The following is a 23,264-nucleotide window of genomic DNA, read 5'->3' as shown; positions in this document are numbered from 1 at the left end:
TTAGCTCTGCCATTTACCATTTAGTCTCTGGAAGTGAACACCAAATCTTAAAATGCCTATATACTGTTATTTTTCTTGTTTTATTAATCACTCTTCCTTGGGCTATGTTCTTTACTTAATGTGATTTCCAACAGCAGCAGACATAAGATACGTTCACTAATCATCTCATTCACTGGCAGAGAGGATGATATTATATATTTAATAATGCAAAGTAGACAAGAGCGTAGGAAAAACAAATTGAAGTGGTTACTGTATATTCCCACTGGGATCAGCCATTCTAAGTACTGCTTTCTGAGCTGTGCCGTGTCATGTTTATTATAATCTGCAGCAAAATTCTCAGTACGACTTTTTGACTTCTTTACTGTTTTGACAAGTGTAGAAAAGTGAGGTTGAAATAAAAATGACAGGGAGTATGGCTGATTGGCAGAATGATATAGAAAGGATTCGACAGAACAGCACAGCCTTTTGCGGATGAACCACTGTCAGTTACAGTCTGTGTTACAGCTACATGTCAGTTTTTTGACAGAGCTTGACTCTATATGTTCTATGCTGTGCAACAAGACAGATGCTACCTGTTTAATGTGAAAGAATGGCCAGCTTCTCTTTATTTTTACGTCCTCATTCATTTGTGAATTTCCATTTCCATATAATGACAACTTACCTGAGCAGTCATTAAATGTACTGCAGATGGTACTTCAAAGAAAGTGTTGATGGATATTAAAACAGAACTAAAGCACTGATGTATTTCCACACTGTGTCTGCACAGTGGTCAAAGCACATGGAACTCTGCAAAGCTGTAAATATAGGATGATGCATGAAAAAATGCATTTTATTGCAGTTGGTTTATGTTTTCAGCACTTTCATTTGAGATAAATGATGAAATAGAGGTCAAATAGAAAAGCAAATAACAGTAATAGTCATAGTTTTAGCCTTTGACTCAGTATTAGATTACTTTTGGACAGGTATGAAGGATTTAAGGATAATATATATATTTTTTAATTAATTTCTTCAGCATTGTGTTGTAAATTATTATTACTTATTATTACTTATAATTATTATTATTAATTAATTTTAATATTATATATATATATATATATATATATATATATATATATATATACATATGTATATATGTATTATATATGTATTATATTATATTATTATTATATTATAATATATATAAATAATTATTATTTTATTATTTTTCTTTAATATAGATTAATGTGTGCCTCCTACCCACTCATAGAGGGCTCAGAGTGTCTTGAGGATCTGCACTAGTTTTTTCTTTTATCATGATCAGGACCTTTGCAACAGCAATGTTCAGAGGCAGTATGTTTTCAGGTCACCCATCCATCTCACTCTCGTGAACCCAATATCTCACTAAGGCCTTGAGGGAATTTCTTCAAATTTGACACAAATGTTCACTTGGACTCAAAAATGGAGTGATTAGATTTTGGTGATCAAAGGTCAAAGGTCAACATAACTGCTTTTGCCATAACTCAAGACTTCACACTTTAATTAACTGGACTGATTAGCAGAGGCACACAACAGCAAGTAAGCCCACTAAGTGATATTTGTTGTAAAATATGATGATGATTAAGTAATTATTTAATTTTAATTAATTTTTCAACAATTGATATGCACAGTTTCTGTCCTCCTCTTTCACTTCTTGCCTAAAATACTCATCTCCTCTGACTGAAATGCCATTTTCCTGATATTTTTATACTCATGTTCTGTATTTTTCAGTGTCTTTTCATTTTATTTATGGTGTGTATGTTGTTTGGCACAAGCTCATATAAGGTAGGTCCAATAGAGAAATGATGACAGAATGACAACAGATAATGTGCATATACATAAACCACCAATGCATTATTGTTGTTATGTTATGTTATTATTAGTTTTAATATGAGCTTAAAGTAACATCTTCCACGAGCTGCAACTAAATGAGTCAAAGTTTGTCTTTTAACCTTAAACTTTCACCCAGTAACATGAATTATAAAGGGCAGCAAGCTGAAAGCTCCACAGTGTTTACCACTCATTAGGGCTTATATTGAGAACTTACATTTGAACACGGTGTTAAGAAGCTCGTAACAGCATACTTGTTCACAAAGTTTGGAAATGCATCTAGAAATATAACAGCGTGCATAGAAACACTCTCAAACATTATCACTTGTTTGTGGGAAATGGGCCCCTGGTCTATACCAGGACATTCAAAGAAGTTCCATCCACACTCAACAACCACTGAGCTATCTGTTAGCTATGCTTCTAAAATTGAGGTGAAGCCATCACCTCTTTGTGAAGGAAAAGATTCACTGCTCTGTTGAACTTTTTTATACAGCAAAGCAGTTCCAGAACAAGATGTGATTCATAAACAAAATACAATTCAGCTTCCTTAAACATATTCCATGACCAAACAGGAGAAGCTCACCCACCATGACAGATTTTCAGACAGATATTTTTGCATTTGTTAATCTGTTGGACTGTGTTTGAAAGTTTAATTCTGATCCAAGCTATAGACGTGCTCCAACTGCGAGTCACATAATAATGTCTATGGGAAAAATTAGTGGAACTTTTACTGCAGGAACCAAGGGCACCAGAAATAGCCCCTCCCACTTTACAACACTATTAATATTAAACAACTGCAACTGAGTAAAACATCCACTTGCTGCTTTTAGAGATTCTTTATTTGTGTTATAGGAATAATAAAAAGCTCAGAAAACCACATACTTTCAAATCAGGCTTTTGATATGAAATGATCATGCAGCTCTTCCCTTTGGATAAATTACAGTAGCATTATTTTTGCCAGTCAAGCTGACAATGTGTGAAAATGAATCAAAATATAGGAAGGGAAACACAAGCTCACTTAAACTCCATGCTGTGCTACAGCTGGTGTTTTCACTCCCATCCATTACCATGACTTTCAAAGTAACAGTCCATTATGCTTCATGTCTGCTCTGCATCTGCTGCTGGAAGATGATTCCAGACCGAGTAACACATATTCACAAAGTGCTTCTCCTGGTGACGCAGCTCCTCCCAAGTGCAGGGAGAGCTCTTAACATGGAAAGAGGCAGTATATAGGCATGTTTACTTATTTTACTTAAAGAGTGAAAGTGCAAAATGTGTGTCTACAATAAAATGATAGGAACACAAACCAAAGATTGTACAGCCATCTGAACTACTGTTATTGGACCTGCATATACAGCAGGTACGGTCTGATCTGCAGGTCTTTACATTGTTTCTGCCATTTTCTGGCAAGAACTGCCTGTTAAAGGCTTTAGTAGAGAGTGATGTCATTTCCTACCAGTCTCATTGGCTGTGAATTAAAATTGCTGTGAGGTGTGCCAGGAAACATTGAAAGCACCCTCCATGTCTGTCTCGTATTAGCTGTATGACCTAGCTTTGCCGCCTCTTGCCTTGGTTTTGATGAGCAAATGAATGTTGAATGGTAAAATAGCTACTCCAGCTAAAAGTATCTGATTAATTGTGTGTCCATTTTAGTTGCTCTGGCTCTATTGCATTTCTAAGTATTTTAAACCGTGACTGCAAAGACAAATGGAAAGTGACATAGTTCAACAGTGTGCAGGTGCAGAGGAGAAATGTTTCAACCTGGCTGATTGACCATAACTGACCTCTTGATGTCTAGAGAGAAAAAAAGGATCATAACACGCTGTCTGAACTCTACTGTCAGTCATGGCCGCCCATCCTGAGTCCGGTTCTGCTCGAGGTTTCTGCCTCTTAAAAGGAAGTTTTTCCTTGCCACTGTCGCCTAGTGCTGCTCATGGTGGGATCTGTTGGGTCTCTCTGTAAATACCTATTTTAAAGAGTACGGTCTAGACCTGCTCTATATGAAAAGTGCCTTGAGATGACTGTTGTTGTGATATGGCGCTATATAAATAAAATTGAATTGAATTGAATTGAATTGAATTATACTGGTCATTCAGTGTCTTTTGACTCTTCATGTATCTGGCAAAAGAAGACACAGTGCTTTTTGATTTTGTCAGTGTTCATTCCAGAACACTATATTTAGACCATAGTCTAGCCTGTCAAACACCCCGACAAACAAATTGTGTTTTTCCAGACTCCATCACAGCTGTTAATCGCAGATGCATTCCTGGCAGATGTGATTTAGCACACTGTCTACCTCTCTCTCACTTCCTGTTTTCCGGCTCTGCTGTAGAGCCTTGTAACAGCAGTTCTCAAGCTGTTGCTCTTGCCTCTGTGTTATATTCACCATTTCCCAGCCCTGAAATAGATCTATTACTGCTTTAATAGCTGGTCAAGGTCTTCCTCAAGAGGAAACAAAGGGCAGAGCTTGTCCTGGTGCACGCTGGTTCAATTTGAACACTAGATTGGACAAGCAGAGGGTCAGCCATTTGATTCCGGTTAATGCTCAAGATATAACATCTCTACTTACTGCTCATTTCCACTTTTTATCCAGGATTTGCTGAACATACTTTTTTATTGCTTCAAAACAAATTCAAATTTAATAACCTTTAATTCCTCTCAAATTCAAAATTCTTTTGAGTGATGAGTTCATTCTGGAAGTCCATTTCACAAAGTAATCTATTATAATCCTAGAGTTGCAACTTACCAAACAATTCATTTTGAATAGATTAAGATTTAGCATATGCTCTTTCAGCCTGGGTGCCCTGCTGCAATCAGAGGGAATGAGCTAAACTTGCACCATCTGAGTGAGGCAGATGGCTGCTGGTTAATTTAGCATGAACCATGGACCTGCACCACCTTTCCCTGCTCATAAGTAGTCCACACAGAGGACTACACTGCTGATCAGTCATACTGCCACCATGTTCCCTCCCAACGGCTCAGGCAATAGGTCTCAATTAGCTGAGAAACAACCATAGATTTACTACAGAGCAAATGAAATAACTCAACTCAGTACCCAATGAGAAACCCCAGCCTTAGTGGTGAGTCAATGTACAGGCAAATGTGGCAGATATAGACTAGCTAGCAGTCACCATGTCACATTAGTAACCTCTCAACACTGGATGGCCTCTATTCAAAGTGAAAGAGATTGTGTATCTCCCTCTCAGGCAATTCAGTACATATCTGATATGTGTGTCTGTATGATATGTGTATGTATCTGATTGGATACAAAAACCATACACATTAATTATACAATACACTGTAATGCAAAACCAATTCCATACTCTATTTTCTTCTAATTATAGAAGTTTGACTACAGTAAATCAGTAAATTAATTTTTTCAATTTTAGTTTCAAAAATTTGATTTAGAAATACTATAAGCAAAGGCAGTGGTACTGGGTGGTACCTGGATACACTGGTGTTTTTTTTTTTTTTTTTTTTTTGTTTGTTTGTTTTTGTTTGTTTGTTTTCACTAAAACATTGTTAACGTCAGTTTCTGGGTCTGTGTTATTGTTCAGTTTAGTTTTCAGTAATGCACCACGGACACATGTCCCTGTAAATAAACCAGCAGAAGGCTTCACAGGAACTGGAGCCAGTCGGATAACATTAGCGTCATTCACATTATGTTGATGTTACTCTCATCGTTACTATCACCACATCACCGTGTCTCCAAGTGCAAAAAATTTACAATATCATAATTTTATGTGTAGTATATTCAGAAACATTTTTATTTATTTGTTATATATATTTTGTAATCATCATGTTGTCAATTCCTTTTTGACCTTAGTGATCTCACACAAATGTCACCTTTGAATTGTGCTTATGAGCTCTGCAGGTTCAGATCCAGTCCAGGAGCTGACTGTGTGCTAACTGGGCACTTTTTCCTGATGTCTGAGTAGTGCAGATTTATGCAAACATTATGTCGAGTGTTATTGGATTGTTAATGATTTGACCGAATCCTTATTAACTCACCCATTATCAAAATGTGCTATTAAAAGTTCAGTATATTCTTCTAAAATCCATTACCTACAGCAACAGCTGGCTGACTGTTAGCAGGTCCGAGTGACCACCTTTAATTCCTCTCAGACATAAGAGCTAATTTTATAGCTAAAATGTTTTGTGATTTACTCTCAGACCAAAACCTAGAAGTGCTATACGTAGGACTTCCTGAACTCTGACCCAGGTTTGAACCCATAAAAGACACTTTAATGAGCTGCTGAGCTGAGCAGGTTTTCACTTCACTGACTGAAATGCCTTTGGCATCCTTATACTTTTTTGTTGCAGTAGTTTACCCATTGGCTACTTTCTTTCAAAAGTTGCCTCTGTGACTATAAGATGAAATGAAGCTATAAAACATCAGACAGTATTTTTCTTCACATGCATCAGCTCCACAACCTGTTACTGTGGTTTTACAGTAATAAAATTCCAACTTAACCCAAATAAATGAGACTGCAGAGCATATTTTTCTTCCTCTGCATCCTCTCCCAAGCTTCCTCTGTTTTCCCGGCGAAGGGACAAGTTAACCAAAACAAACGAGTCTCCAATGACTCACCAGTGATGCTTCAGAAAGTAGGAAGTAAATGTGATGGAGGGGAAGCACTACAGAGACCCGAAGGCTCCTGGTGCTTCATCGCTCATGCAGGGCAGCGCCATGAGGGAAGAGCTGCAGGTGGCTGGCAGTGATGGATACCAGGGCCGCTGTATAATCTTTCACCCTTTCAAAAATTGTTTGAGAAGCAAGCTGTCAAAGGGCCACTGCAGAGCAGACCCTCTCTGCCTGCTGCAGAACTTTAATGTCAGCTCATGACTGCGTCTGGGGACGACCGTGCAAAAATTGAAATCTCAGTCCTGGTGGCAGTCGACTGACAGAGTGGTTATTGTACAGCTTATCAGGAGGAAAGTGAAAGGGAAAGATTTCCCCCCCTCTCAGTGGGGAATATTGCCCTCCATCAAAATGTTAGAAAGAAACAGCTGACATCAACATCTAAGAAGTTGGAAAATTTTCAGCATCACCTGATTCTAGCCTGAACGGAGCAGCTCGCTCCATGGTGCGATGATTAAGAATAAATGATCATTCACAGGGGGAATTTGATTCAAGAAGATATGGAAATGTGATTCAATGAGTGCAGGGTGACATTCATTTTCTCTTGGCCTTTTGCTCTGAGGCATATTAATGGAGGAGTTAACTCAGTTGTGAGAGTGGGGCAATCAAGACAGCCATTTTTCATACCACAATAAGATTAGTACAACATGACAGCGATTACACAGGGTGCTCATAATTTACAGCAACAGGGCACTGATTCAGTGCAACCATTATCACAGACACTGAGGGTGTTAATACATTTAAAAAATGTAGGCAACTTATTAGATTTTATTGATGGCACATAAATCAGACAGCTCAAGGTCTCAGGTACTGAATTGATTCCCTACTCTCAGCTATTACTTTGTGATTTTTCTCCTACTTGTATGGCATAATGTCAGACCAGCAGTAAAGGATTGTTTTGTTTGTTGGATGGGCAATGTCTGTTTAGACTGAAATATCACAGCCGTTGGATGAATTGCCATTAAGTGCACACATAATCATCATGATGCAAACATCTTGATGCCCAGAAGATAAATCCTAATGACTCTGATGATCTCCTGACTTGTCCTGTAGCACCACCATGGCATTGAAATGTGTGGTTTTAAGTAAAATGTCTCAACAGGTATTGGTTGACTTGCCATGAAATTTATTATAGGCTTTCATGTTTCCCTCTAGATTAAATATGATATTTTTGGTAATTGCCTGACTTTGTAGCACCATCATTGGTTTATGACCAAATAGCCACAAACAAAGTCTCAGCTGCACTTTGTGTTTCGTCCACAGACACACATTGCATCTTTCGTACTCAAGGATGCAAAATGCAAAATAAGACATGAGTTTTAACAAGCAGGCAGCCCTAGAATTTGGAAGGGTTTGCTGACCATTCAGCAGCATTCATTAGCTGAGTGACAACACAACTTTTAGATGTAAAAGGGATATCTGCCTCACAACTGACAAATTCTACCTTGGCACAGTTGAGGACTGATGGGTTTTAAAAGTGAAGTTACTGGACACTCAGATCAAAACCAGTTTGGGGCTTTGTTGTTGGGGTCATGGTGCCTCAGGTACCACAGTGTTGATGAAATACAATCCAGGAGGGTCACATGGAACTATTGTGTAACAGAAATCTTATCATATGGGAAAAAACAAGACAAAAAAACTGCACAGCAGTATCATAATATAATTTTATCCTCTCTGAACAGTCATCAGGTAAAAGTTGAATTACAGCAAATCAAAAGAATTCTACCAGGAATGTGCACTTCAATTGGCCAATACAGTGTAATGTTGTATGATGCTGTGTTGCAGAAGAAGTTGAGTCAGGTGAAATTTTATTGGATTCAGCTGTGGAATGTATTTCCCTGAGATTTGAAATTCATGAAATTTCATTGTCTGCACAGTTCTAATTGATTTTTGCCACCTCATCACCAGCAGCCTCTATCAGCTAAGGCAATCTAGAAAACACACACCTACAGCATGGTATTCAAATGCATCTGCATTAATGTTTTTGAACACAGGTTGCCTCGCTTTGATGGATTCTGCTCTGATTTTGTAATGAGTGTGGAAATCATATTGTATAATCTTTTGAAAGTGAAATTATTGTAATTTACATTCCTCACTGTAGTATAACTGAAGATGAAATTATGATTCAGGATGATTTAACATATGTGTCTTGGTTTGATTCCAGGTCTGAAGCGGAGCTATACCTGTGAAGTCTGCAGTGTCACACTGAACTCGGTGGCACAGTACCATGCACATCTGCAGGGCTCAAAGCACCAAAACAAGTGAGTGGCTCACGCTACCGTTGACTGCAGCGACAGAGCTGATTTCCACTTTTAACTATTAATGCTGCTGTGCTAAATGCTAAATGATACACCTCATCTTTGGCACAGAATGTTGTTGTCCTAGCCTGCATCTGCATCCTCGAAATCCCCTGCTTCTTAAGGATGCTTTTGTACTTCCGATACAGTGCATTTCACATTGCATGCATAAATGATGAGAATGTTGTAGTAATCTGTAGTGCTGAGACAGAAATTTCAGATGGGCTCACTTTGCTGAGGGCATCCTTTCAGTTCGGTTTACAATTTTAAGGAAAATTCTCTAATTAAGCTTCTTCCTGCTTTCACAGTGGAGCTAACTGGTGGCTGTGGTGCCTGCAGGAGCCAATCTCAAGCTGAGAATCAACAAGCTTTTACAATACAGACAGTCTGCTGGAACTCACTCCCCTGCAGACGTCTGTCTAGAAAAAAGCAATAAAACAAAAGCTCATTTAAGAAACACAGACACATCCCTGCTTATCACAACAGGTACCTTAAATTAATACCAGGGTGAGGTTTTTGAAAATTCGTGCACTATTAAGCAAATCTAAGTTTTCTGACTTTTACTTTTATGTGTCTTCAGTCAATGCCTGTTTTAAAAGCACAAAACATACGATGAAATAACAAGCTTGTTATCTCATTTTCATCTCAAAATCCAACAAGAAACAACCTTATATTTCATTCTAATTGTTTAGAGTCAGGGTGCTTGTACCTCAGGATTAAATATATCATATATAACATATTTGTTTTTAGGAGGAAAATATGCAACATAAATATGATTACAGTTGGTGTGATGCTGATATTTAGTATATTTGTTGTCACAACTACCAATACACTACCAGCTACAACACATAGGGCCCACTGCAGAGCATGTGACTCTCACCAACCTGTGTCACTTGTAACACCTTAAAAGAATAGTTCAACATTTTGGGAAGATTGATGTCTGTACACTAAATACCAAGCTAGTATTACCAGTAACTCTGTAATTTACTAATAAACCACAACTTGTCATTTTAAAATTATTGGACAGAGTCAGCTTCCCTGTTCCCAGTCCTCATGCTTGGCTAAAGCAACTATCTTTTGGCTCAGTGGATGTAGCTGATAGATAAAAGAGGGGTATCAATCTTCTCATCTAAGTCTTGGCAAAAAAAAAAGTGAAGTGTAAAAGTTAAGCTTTATAAATAAAGGGCTGAAATGAATTGTAGATAATTAGCTGAAATGTTGTATGAATGACTAAACCTACTGAAAAAAAGAGAAGAAATATGAATCCCTGTATTTCGTATGGATTCACATGTTGCATACTTACCAAATGGACATGATAACAGAGTATCTGAGTCTATTTGATTGTGCTGTGGGGGTATGCTGCACAAAACAAGGTTGACCCTCTTGTTTAGAGAATCAGTTGAATTCACTAAAGAAAGGTAAAAATGCACAGTCTTCATGATAAACTGCAGTTTAAATGTTGTGGGTCTATTAATGTATTGACAGTACAGTACTGCAGCACTTTACATATGAAATGAATGCCAAATAATTCTAAATCTCAGTTAAGGATTGGTGTTGGCTCAAACAGAAAGGGGAAAATGAAAATTGAAGCACTTTGCCAGCTACCAACTTACATGTTATGTGGTGTAGAGAATGATGTCTTTCAAACGTGGAACATGAATTTGTGCCTTGAATTTGTTGTCCTTCTTTTTAACTCAAATTTAAGCCCTCAGCATGCTTATTTATACATTTATTTTCTTGGAGTCTCCTTTGCACTGATTATTTGACTTAAAGCAGTTTCAGTGGGGAAAAAAGGACTGCAAACTGTGTGGGGTTTCGTGTGGGCCCTGGGCAGTAGGTGTGAATTGATGGGGCTTACATGGTGCATGTCCTGGAATTAATTCCCCCTGTTGGCCAGTTTCTGGCTGCACACATCCACAGGGATGCTGGCATCAGGAGACGTGACATGCCGTTTAACAGCCACGTGTTGTAGTCACGGATGCCTGCACGGACTTGTCCGAGCCACTGGATTTCCATGCAGATCTCCTCATACTGTTACACACACACACACATACACAACCCTGAGCAGGGCAGAGCTCTCATGGGGAATTCAGACTACACGCTGCCCCCAAGCCTCCACCACCACCCCAAAGAGCCCGATTTCATCCACATAGCCCACAGCTGTGCTGTGGGTCTATTTAGGTCATTTTCTTAATACCAGTTTACACGGAAAGAATAAAGGCTTATCTGCTCTACAAAACTCCAGAGAGGGGCTGAGGATAATGTTTTATGTGTCTGGTGTCCTTTATCACTACATGACAGAAAAAAAGAATTACACAAAGGCATCTATGTAAGTGTGATAGGAATGGGTACAAGAAACCTTGCCCTCACAGATTGAAAAAGTGCAATTTTCAAACAGCATACTGATATTATGAACAGTGTCCTAGAAAGCTAATGAAGTTGGCAGAATTATTCAAAGCTAGATGCAGCTGCTGTTTTCAGCATAAACCTTTAAAAACCCCACTGTACACCACCTTCCCAGAACCAAATGTTTGACAGATAAAGTTAGTAAAGTGACTAGCTTGTGTACTTAGTGGAGCAGTGGTGTGAGCAGGAATGACTTTCTGGTTTTAGTTACACTATCTTTTCACAGGCAGTCTTTTCCATTATATGCTATCAGCTTTTCCCTTAAGAATTGTGTGCTTTGCTGGCATTATATTATATTATATTTTTTCTTACATCGGTCTTTCAGTTGTAAATTAGCATCCCTCAGCAGGTTTACAGCTGCTAAACTGCTGGCAGTGACCCTCCATTCTCACAGCACCTGGTCACTATTTTCTCCACTCTTGCATTTGTTAACTTAAGTTCCAGCAGCTGATTCATCATTACCCTGTATGTCATGTGTGCAAACAGCTTGTTGTGAACCATAGTGACATTTTATTGTTAGGTGCCCTCTAACAGCCATACGAATAATGACAGGAGCAATGGACGATGAGGTGAAGTAGTAAAAAGAGCAATGAGGTCCGTGTTAGGAGGAGGTTGGGGTAGATGGATGAGTAGAGAAAACACAGGATTATAACACAGGAGACAGCTATTTGTTTTTGTGCATAAACCTAACCAAACCATGACTGTTCCATAAGTCTAATGCATGTTTATTGGACCATGACAATGAAGGTCTGGTACACCTGCCGCCATAGGGGGAAATTTCAAGAGATGCTCCAATGGATTATATCAGGAGGTGAGGACAAACAACCTATACGGTTACCAGTTTTTGTTGTTTTCCAAAGAAGAGTTACAGATGTTTGGATGATCGTAGAACAGTTGCAGAAGAATTGCAGTTATCCTCAGGTTATGCCTGCAGGTATTGATGTTGTTTTCCATCAGTGGCCTGCATGGCTCACCAGATCAGCTGAGGTTAGGATTTGCTTGTGTGTGTATGTCAGATTATGTCACACTGATCTGAATAGAGTCATGTTGATGTGCTACAAAACAGGAAACTGTTCACAAGTTACATAGCTACATTGTCCTTCTTTCCTAAAATGAGCTCAGGAGGGAAATGAGAAAATTCAATTTTGACTCAGGAAGAGAACAAATTACTGGTTCGTGACAGGTGTGCTAATGGGAAGTGTGATCGATACTCCTCTAATGAGCCAGCTACATGAGTACAACAACCCTGATGCTTGAAGCCTGTGCTTTGCCATTGGCATCCAAAGCAGTCAACTCTAAGTTGATGGACTTTGTCTTAAGATTTACTAGTTTGATTTGGCTTTATGGCATATTTCTCTCCTCCCTTTTTTCTCCACTCTCTCATTGGGTTCTGTCATGCTCTTGGCTCCCCAGTTTCCAGACCTGAATAAGAGAAACCTAAAGTAGTGAGAGTCACAGTAAGCCTGTCTTGCTAGGACAAAAATAGCCAAGTGACTTTGTATGGTCCCGAGCCAAGGAGGAGCTCAATGCTGAGTGCAACAGAGGAGCCTAGAGATGCTTACTAGCCAGTGTTTATTAAGGGAAAAGGCGAGGGAACCTATTTGACCTCCACATGATGGGAACTGCTGGAACTATCTTTACTGGCCTCTCTTTCCCACCCACTGACCATTAAGGTACATCACCAGGATTAGTCGTCAGTCATTTTAATAAAAAGTTCAATGTGGAAAAATAACCACCATAGGCTATAGACTCTGTTCCAGAAGTAAGAAAAGAAAAAAATGACAAAAAACCTAACAGTACCCGTGGTGCTGCACTTGTAAATTTTCATGGGCGCTGTAGTTTGTTTTATTTGTTCTCAAAGTAATTTTAAATGGTCAGTAACCTGATATTCACACATTTTTACTACTATGTTATTCATTCAACACTCTGGCATTGTTTTTGTCTCAAGAGTAGTCCCTTAATTTAGTATTACACATTCTAAAATAGAGGAAAAAACAGAACCAACAATTTCCTAGCTACCATAATGGAAATGGTTTTTTTCCTCTAGGCACTCTTTGAACAGCTTGGTAGACTGTTACTATGTTCATACCTGCTTCATTCAAGGATTTATGAGGAGACATGACTTGGCAGAGTACCTGTTTTTCCCAGTGGCCAACTATAATGCTAAAAAATAAAATCCCCCACAACCCTGTTGACTACAATTGTAAAAGATATACAGTATAGTCACCAAAGTGTTTGGGATAGCTGAGCAACATTCATTAGAATGAGTGGGTGTCTTGGAACAAGATCTAGTTCTCATAGTACATTCAGGACTTCTTCCAGCAGCCAGTAAAGCTGGCTAATTTTTCTCTAAGAGCTAGAAACAGCTCATATTCTGACTGTTCCCAAGCCTGATTTTCATTTTTTCACATTTGTAGATATATCTCTATAACAGTGTTACCTGGTCATTTTCCATGCAAAGCAAGAATCATCTATCACTGATTTACTTTTCAGCTGTGGAAACAGTGTTGACAGTTTGAGTCACCTTCCAAGTCAAAGCATTATTGCAAGAAAATAGAGGATACTAAACAAAGTGAATAGAGGTTGTGAATTGGTTTCTATGTTCCCATTTCACCATACTCAACATTAATACAGTGAAGATTAGACATCAGTTCAATCCCTCCCTCCAAATAACAACTGGTACCCCAATAACTGTAACTTATTAACACACACCATATTGTTTATCATCTCTAAGAACCAGAGACATCTGTTTCACAATAAAACTCAAAATAGTAATGTCAATTATATCTCATGGGTACAAAGACAGAGGGAATATTTCCTCAACATAACAGAGTAAGAACTCAATTAGCAAAAATCAACCACTGTTTTGACTTGTTAACTTGTTTCAACTTGAAGAAGAAGTGATTTGCTTTTAAAGGACCACAGGGATCTGTTGGCAGAAATGGAATATAATATACAATAGAATGTTTATATTTGTGTAAAATCACATATAACTAACAAGTCTTCATTAACTTAAATTGAGCCTACATAAGGTGCAGGTCCTCTTTCACAGACAGAACAGACAAAATGAACCAAGCAGTAGCTCTGTATAGGGCCTTTCATGTTTTTTTTTTTTTTACGTGCAGATGCTGCAGCTTGTATATGGAAGACAAAGAGGAAGAAAGGAGACATGTCAGCCCTAATCTTTTTTATAGTTTTACAGACTAAGAAATAAATACAATATCTAAATATACTGTAGCTGTAGGAGTATTCAGCTGGTTGCAGTCTGTGTTCTCACTGCTAGATGTTACTAAATTCTACACACTGGTCCTTTAAGTGTACTTTTTTTTTTATTGTTATTGAAGGCATGAGGATTCAAACACAACACCATAGTGAGGCTCTTTCCATGAGTAATTGTATTGCTTGTCATCCTGCTTCACATAAACTGATTACAAGATTTCACTTCAATTTTAGTCAGTTTCCATTATCTCTTTTGCATTTTTTATGGTATCAATTTAAAACTGAACACAAGACAAATTGCTTGGCAATATGAGCAGTCCCACATGTATTCAGACACTGCTGCTAATGATAGGTCAACTCAAGCTGACAGTGTAATTATTGTGCCATCACCTCTTCCCAGGGTAGTCATCCATCAAGGGCCACTACATGTGTGTGTATTCATCCTACATGCATGAGAGCAGATACGTGTGCATACAAAGAGATTTAAGATTCAACCATGCCAATAGGCTCCAGGAACTGATTAGTCACATATGCCCTCACTGCTGAAGCATGCAAATCTGATGCAGATCATTGGACACAGTGGTTGAAGAGTATTTTTCTTAAAGCTTGTGCAGTATAACTATGATGGCTATAATCAACACCTTTGTATTCTTGCCCCTCCGAGTCTGACTTTCAACATCTGAAACTACTTGTTTTTCTCACTGTTGAGTTGCTTTCATGGCCTTTGGACACATGAAAACTATTTCAAACGTGACTGTATAGTGTCAGATGCGCATTAGTGAAGATGAATCTGAAAAACATACTCTCTGTTTTCAGTTGAATGCATCATCCCTACCAGCAGAAAGCCAGATAAATCATTTAAATGAAGGATTTATTACCGTCCACATTTGAGATTTTTAGTTGTGACACTCAGCCACTCATTTGGAAAAAATATTCTGGAAATGGCAAGTCATAGATATTTCATCTCCAGACATTTTGCCTCTGTCTGATAACAATTAGCCACTCCAACTAGTGTACACACAATAAATTCATGTTGTATCTAATCAATTCATGCAAATCCTCAGGATGAAGTATCCCAACTGCTTTATCCTGTTGTAATCTCCCATTATTTGCAATATCACATGAAAAAGAAAGCCTTTGCTCTCTCTGGTGACTCTGTGAGGCTTTGAACACATCAGTACTTTAAGCTGAATGCTAATGTCAGCAAGTGAACATGCACATTTGCCTTGTTCACTATCTTAGCCAGCATGTCAACATGCTTAATAATTTCTGATCAGCACTAATGTGTCCATGCTATGTCAGCAGAATTGGATGGTTGGAAATAGCTCCCATAGAAACAAATCAGAAGCATGCATGTTTGTAATGTTAATATTGTTGTTACTGTTGCTGCTAAGGTGGAGATTTATAGTTAGAAATCAACTTTAAATTCTTAAAATTCTTTTCAATTACTTTAAAAGACAAAGAAGGTAATGGATGTCCCTTGCAGTTACCATAATGTTTGGACATGAAACTGAAGTCCAGGATTGTATGGCTGCTGATGCTGGATATGGGTGACACAGTGTTTAGAAGACTTTGAAGAGTAATACAGGTCACATAAACACAAAGTACTGGTGAGGTCGAATGTCATCAGTTTTGCAGGCTTTTGTCATAAACCCACCATTTTTAGTTTTTGTCCTGAAGATGGTGCTAAATGAAAGTCAGAGGATCACTGAAGTATTAATTCATCCTTTGGGGAACATGGATAGACTGGCAATCTGACCAGGGTGTGCCCACCCAATGTCAGCTGGGATTGGCCCCAGCCTTCCTTAAAGGATATGTGGTATGGATGGATGGGAACAAGGATGTCATGGCAGTCCATTCAATAGATGTTTCAACTTTTCACCCAAAATCAAATAATGGCAACCTCATGGTGGCATTAGGCAAAATCATTGGATCACCAAAGTCATCCTCCACCACCAGGGGGTGGTGAATGTGTTGTCATGAAATTGTTGAGTTTTAACTAAATCCATAACTCATAGCACTAACGTGGTAAAAAAAAATGTATAATAGGAGAGCATTGTGTTTGTTTCCCTGCTTCAGATTATTTTATCATCTCAATATGGTGGTGTGAAGGGTGCTGTATTCATGACTCATGCTGCGTCCTCTGCCATGCCAGGAGAACATACTGTAATATGTATTGTATTCAGCCAGGTTAAATCCAGCTGGTTGGCCTGTCTGACAGGGGCATCAGGATTTAGTCTGTTTATCCTGGTAGTTTGCAACACTTTCAGTCCAGATACATTGAACAGAATGGCATATTGTAATGACAGAGCCCGGATGCACTCCTACCTCTTTTTCCCCTTTAGTACTTTGTGGCTCTTCTCCATGGCCACAAACACAACAAGTGCCGGTGCTCTCATCTGTCCACTTTAACACCAAGTGCCTACACATCACACATGCCTCTTTTCAGAAACAGGCCCATGGCAGCACAGAGAAAGGCATATGGATTCTCCAGTTCAGTTCAGCTGCTTGACATTTTCTTCTGCATTTGCTCATCCACTGTGCCCAATTTACTGGCAGATTATCTGTGGCTCGCTTCTCAAGACCGTCCTCATTGTTTTGCTGGAGAGCAGATTCTTTGCTCTCTAAAAGGGAATTTGTTTCCATAGCTTAGTTAAACAAGGACACACATACAGTAGTCAGTGATGCAAAGATGAATGAGCTGATTCACAAAAAACAATGTGACATTAAAAATGTGGCACAATAACAAAATTTGAGGACACAGCAGACAAAACAGAATAAAATATTACAGATGTAGAGTTATGTGGAAGAGATATTCAATTGATGATACACAATTGGATTGAATATGTGTGTATTTACATTTCACAATTACACATATCACAAATAGGGTTTTATACTAACTTGGACTAAACAATTTTGAAGCAAAAAATGACAGATACTTAATGTAAATGAAAGGAATTTAGTCACACAATCAACGTCATAACCATGAAAGTCTCAAGACTGCATTATATTCTTTAGTGATTTCCCACCCATTGACTACAATTGGCAGCAACACTGCAGCAACACAGTCAGTAGTCATCCATTTCTTCATCAGAAAATACTACACATCTGGAATCAGGTCATAATGTGGGGAGATTAAATTTACATATGATATAATTGAACAGTTAAATTGATAAATAAAATGTGACTGTTTTGGTTTGTGGATAGTCAAACTGTATATTCCATTGCATGTCCACACACAGACTTACGACCTCAGTATTTCTAAAATCCTAGATATAACCCTCTCTGTTGTCACAGTGTTTGGGGTCCAGTTCTCCTGCAGGAAAAGAGAAAACATGCAGAGAAGCCAAATCGATCTAATAGTTAAGACTGGATGAATTGATCTTCTGTCTAACCAAAACAACTTACAATGAGCCAAAAATAACTCTAAACTCTCTATAACTATTAAACACAGATGAATAGTAAACAGACTGCAGATAGGAAGCCTTTGGTCATTTAATGCATTTCAAAAGCCTCTGTTGGTTCCCTGGGCAGACTGCACATCTGCCCATGACTTCAAGATGAATTAATCTTTATTATCAGTAGACTGGCTGGTAACAAATATCTGTACCTTTGTGTTATAAACAGAATCATAATTATCCATAAATAAATAAGTATAAATCTGTAAGCATTTTATCCATTTACCATGCACAGCACTTTATGGAGCTGGCTCTCTCACACATGAATATTGGTTTGATTTTCATAATGAAGAACACAAAAAAGAGTCACAGCTAAACATCTAAAGTTAGTACTTCACTTCTAAAAAATAAAGAGTAATTCTTAGCCTGGTTGTTCATTTTTATTTTGGTTTTTCCACTCAAACAATAATAGGCTGCCTTCTGTCTGTCACACTGTAGCTTGGGGCAATTTGTCATCGGGCTGATGAATATACTGAAATATTGAACTTTCATTGCTGGTAATGAACAACAACACCCTGCTGTCACAATCTAATATTTACTTTTCTCCATTTTTGAAATGCAAATGTCAACAAGTGCTGTCAGTGCAGTTTCACACAATCAGCATTATATTCTTCAGTGATTTCCCACCCATTGAATACAATTGGCAGCAACACTGCAGCAACCAAACACTGGGAAATTCCTTTGGGTGTCATTGACAGGTCTATCCACAGTCTTCCTTTAGTGTTCTCTCAGGCATGGTAGTCGATGTAAGAGGCTAGCCCGGGGAGCAATGAGCCCCTCGAGGCTCTATCCTGCCTGCCACGAATCACCATCACTACCTGCATGATCCTTCCCTTTCATTCAGCCTATTTCTAGTAAAACATGAGCATACAAACGATCACATCTTCAAAGCATGAGAGAATGCTCTCTAATAAGCCTTGACAGTTTCCCTCATTGCAATTCAGACAACACATTTACTCTGTCTGTTCAAAAGGAAGAGAGATTCAGCTGCTAGCATTTGTTATCTGCACAGTATACAGAGGCTGGTACAGCTGCAGTGAGGTTACAGTCTCTGCTGGGAAATAGACTGGTGCTTTTTAGACATGGAAACAAAATGGCCATTGGGGCATCTGAAAACATCAATCAATATACTGAGGTGCATTTCAAAGTCTGCCTCCATCAAAATTTGCATTTCAAGACCAGACACATTGTAACAAGAACAAGACAGTCCCTTATTCTCCCAGAGAAATGTGACTTTCCTTGGGCTCATACCAGAGAATAACACTAATTTATTCTCTTTCAGTTACCTAAAATCCATTGCAGCCTGTTCACTTGCTTAATGATGCTCTCAGGTGATGAGTCACTGGTACAGAAAGTACCATGGACCCATGGAAAGCCAATTGAAAGGTTTGAATAAGTTTGGCCAGTAAACTGCATGAGCAAGTGTTTGATCATGTTAGCATCCAAGATAATGTTCCAAGAGGATGTTGCAACTCCTGTGTACTTACTGTTTTTGTGTGAGTAGAGTCTGGTTGCAATATATAGCGATATATATTGCTACGTCTTGTAGTATTTTCTGCACCCAAGCAACCAACTGCAGAGCAGACAATCTGCTCTCTGTTTACACCAGCATGTCCATGTACAATGTACCTCACCACAGACAGCTGGACTCAAACAAATGCTAAACATGGAAATTAATGTATAAATTGACTGTTCACATTCATTCTTAGTTTGAGATGTTGTACAGCTAGCTGAATGAACTCTGCAGTCATTTGCCAGTGAAGATGGTTCTGACAAGGTTTATCTCTTCCATTTCAAACATGCCTCTTGATGGGAGTTTCAATTAGGGCATGTGATTTACTAGTTCATGCCATTCATTGTTGAGATTTGGGATGCATTGCATCTGTTGCTACTCATACATAACACCTCTGCCCACAGAAACATTTACAGTAATTGTATCTTTAGAAAACTCTATATGGTTAATATAGTTATATGAATTGAAATACACTCAGTTGCCTCTATGTTTGGTACACAGTCTTAGAGAGGTGCTGACTCAACCTTTGGAGGCTGCAGTTTGTGCTGCTGTTGAACATTATACAGGGAGGTGTTTTTCATTTTTATTTTTATATCACAAGTCAAACAATAAGATTTTCCTTTCTGTCTGTACAAAGGTAATTTATCATGAAAATGTTGAATGTGTTGAAATGTTTTGCTGCCAGTGATAAACACTGACACCCTGTTATCACAGCTTAATATTTACGATGTAATATTTACACTTACAATTGATGAATTGTTGAGGACAGCAAAGTGCATTATTAATTTTGGTCTCTGTGACAGAAGCTGGTTATTGTGATACTGGAATAATTGTCAGCTGTGTCCTTGCAAGAAAAATGCAGACAACTGCAAGTACTTGACCAGAAAAATGTCACTGTCACTGTTCCTGTGAGTTATAGTGTGATGATCTTCAGCTAACAACTTCATTCAACATAGAAACTGAAACGAGAATCAAAGAAGCTTGGAGAGATAGCTTTTTCGAAATGATCTTATCAGTGAGAAACTGTTGAAAATGACTTGGAGCACCTGTGGTTCCGAGGGTGCTGGAGGCCTAAATATTGAGCATGTACAATGCATTGTGTGCTGAAGCAGAAAACAGCTGGGGCTGAGGCAGGGAGAATTTTCAGTGCCCATATTTTCCCAGCACTCATCTCCCATGTAATGGCTCTGTGATTTACAACAATACACAGTGGGAGCTCTGCAAAGTGGCAGGCCATTTTTACACCTTGCACCCATTAGCTGCTCAGTGGAGGGATTTTTACAAACCACTTTAGGTGCACGAGGTAGGCGGGTATGAATGACAAGAGCAGCTCCCGGGCATGACAATCATCATGGGTTGGGTAGGACAAAGGACAAAAGAAGCAACGCCACGGAGAAAGATCGTCATGCCTTTTATTATTCAGCCTCATTTCCCCCGATCATCAAGCCCCTAATTAATTCTCCTGTGTGCAGAGAGATAACTCAGGGACACAGTTGGCTACAGTGCAGGCAATTGTCAACATCCAAGTGGGGCAAGTGTCTGTCAGTTCACCTGCTTTCTTCTTCTCTCACTCCCTCTTTCTTCTGCTGATACTCTCCTTGGGGCCTGCTAATACTGATGCTAGGTGAGATGCCAGCCCCCATTCATTTAATTCTCTGTCATTCACCCCAGGGTAATCACATATTCACTTTGTTCTGTGAGTTATATTATTGGAAGTCATCTCTCGCTTTTGAAGAAGGCTGCCCCATATGAATAACACATAGATGCACAGGATTTGAGCCAGAATACGGCATTGTGAGAAACATCAGCTGAAAACATAAAATCTCACTACAACCTCAGCCAATTGTCCCCTGTAAAATCATTGGCATGTTCAATGTCAGTCTGTCAATCCAGACTGAAACGTATCTAAATATCTCAACAACTTCTAAATGGATCACCATAAACTTTTTACAGACATGCATAGTTTCCAAAGGATGAATCTACCTTCCAACTCTTTTGTGATCCTGTGACTTTGCCTCCAGCACAACTAGCAAGTCAAATGTATCATTTATCCAGTGAAATATGTAGATGTCTACTGTACTTGATGGTTTGACACAAAATTTGGTACAGACATTCATGCTTCTCAGAAGATGAATCTCAATGACATTCACATCAGACACAGCTGTTTACTGCCCTTTTTGGTTAGAGCAGAGATATCCCAGAAACCCATGCACCCCGTCCTCACAGCCAACTCGACTAAAATGTAAGACACATACGACGTAAACGTGCCTGTGTAGTAACTATGCATTTTCAATGCAGTGAAAATGCATTTTTTCAGCATCCTCTGAGATGTTCACTGGTGATACATTATCTGAAATCGTGTGTGTGTGTGTGTGTGTGTGTATGCGTAGTATAAAACATGAAACTTTCCTTTGATGTACAAACACATCAGACTACTCAGGAAGCTTTCTCTGCTTTTTGCATGGTGGATTATTATTAGATGTAATCTCTCCAACTCTCTAGTATTGTACAGTAAAATTGTTTCGGACAGGTGACTTCCTTCAGCACAGACAACACAGACAATCATAAGCTGCAACACAGCCAGCGAGAGCAAGGCTGTTTATCACGAAGCGGGAATTAACTTCAAAGGGATTTGAAAATGTCCGTGCAGAATGTAGGCTCGAGGATGAATTATGCATGAAAAATGCTTCAGTAGAGTAATGTGCTGACACAATTTGTCACACGCCACAGGAATACATAAGTTGCAGAGTAGCCACGTTGGAGGAGTTGATGTAGTCAGGTTGTATGGTTTCTCTGGACTGCTGGAGGTTGTGCAGCTGTGTAACCTACACCGGCTGCACAGTGAATTACTTATGAGACCCTTCTTTGCCTTAAGAGGAAAGCTGGGAGTCTTGATATACAGTAGCACTAAAAAATGTTACTCTTGACTTTAAATCTGTGAATGTGTGTGTGTGTGTGTGTGTGTGTTTGTGCGTGCAGAGTGGCACAGTGCTAGTGGGATTTGAAGGCTGGGCTTAAGGCCATGTATCATCCCCAAGCTTCTTTTAAAAGCTGTCCTGCTGTCAGTTTAGGAGGGATGCACATTTGAATGGTGACGTCTTGATGGAGAAGAAGGTAAACAGCAGAAAAGATTTCAGATACTCCGACAAAAGTCGCTTTTCAGAGTTCAGCAACGTAATATACACTTGCCACTTGCACCAAGAGGGCCCTTCGATGTTTTTCTAAATACTCACACTCGACTGATTAATCTATTCAGAGTGCTCATCAGTAATGTGTGAGACCTCATGCGGAGCTGGAGAGGAATTTATTAAACAACAAATACTTCCTCTAACTACCATCTAGAGGTGGTTAATGTGAAGAGTCACAGCACTCCTATGGAACAGTTTCAAATGTGCAGTGTCATGTGTCTCATATCTGAATAAAGTCTAAAAGAGACACTTTCATTTACGCTTAGCCACATATATGCATATCCCTTGGCCAGATCACATATATATATCTATATATATAACTTTTGCACTTCAGCAATTTAAATACAATAATAACATTTCAGTTACCATTACGTTACAGTTACCCATACCCCACAAACACATTGAATGATGATCATATTTATCAGTTACTGAAGTTTCATCATCTTCAAGGCGCAAACTCAGCCAGCACCCTCACCCATACAGATTATTCAGAGGAGAGAAGCCATGGGTGTATAAGGAAAACCAGACAATGAGTGGAAATTCCACAGATGACATATATGTGTTGGAGAGACAGATTTACACTTTTTCACCACCTGGCTAGAATTCTGTCTCAAAATTAGATTTTAATCTGTTTTGAATGCTTCTTGGATGCACTTACACTTAGCTTTTAAGATCAGATTCCTACCTAATCTGCCA

General features: G+C 38.8%; 1 protein-coding gene across 1 annotated transcript in view; it reads left to right on the top strand.

The window, feature by feature from the left end:
- The window catches only part of zmat4a (zinc finger, matrin-type 4a), a 119,811-nt gene that overhangs the window by 87,743 nt on the left and 8,804 nt on the right, over window positions 1-23,264 (top strand). The window contains exon 6 of the mRNA XM_018669730.2: window positions 8,652-8,748. Coding sequence (XP_018525246.1) covers window positions 8,652-8,748 — 97 coding nt within the window. The remainder of the gene's footprint in view (window positions 1-8,651; window positions 8,749-23,264) is intronic.

The sequence above is a fragment of the Lates calcarifer genome, linkage group LG13, assembly GCF_001640805.2.
Source record: "Lates calcarifer isolate ASB-BC8 linkage group LG13, TLL_Latcal_v3, whole genome shotgun sequence".
NCBI lineage: Eukaryota > Metazoa > Chordata > Actinopteri > Centropomidae > Lates > Lates calcarifer.
Note: the sequence above shows the minus strand (reverse complement) of the source record. Positions and strands in the feature narration are given on the sequence as shown.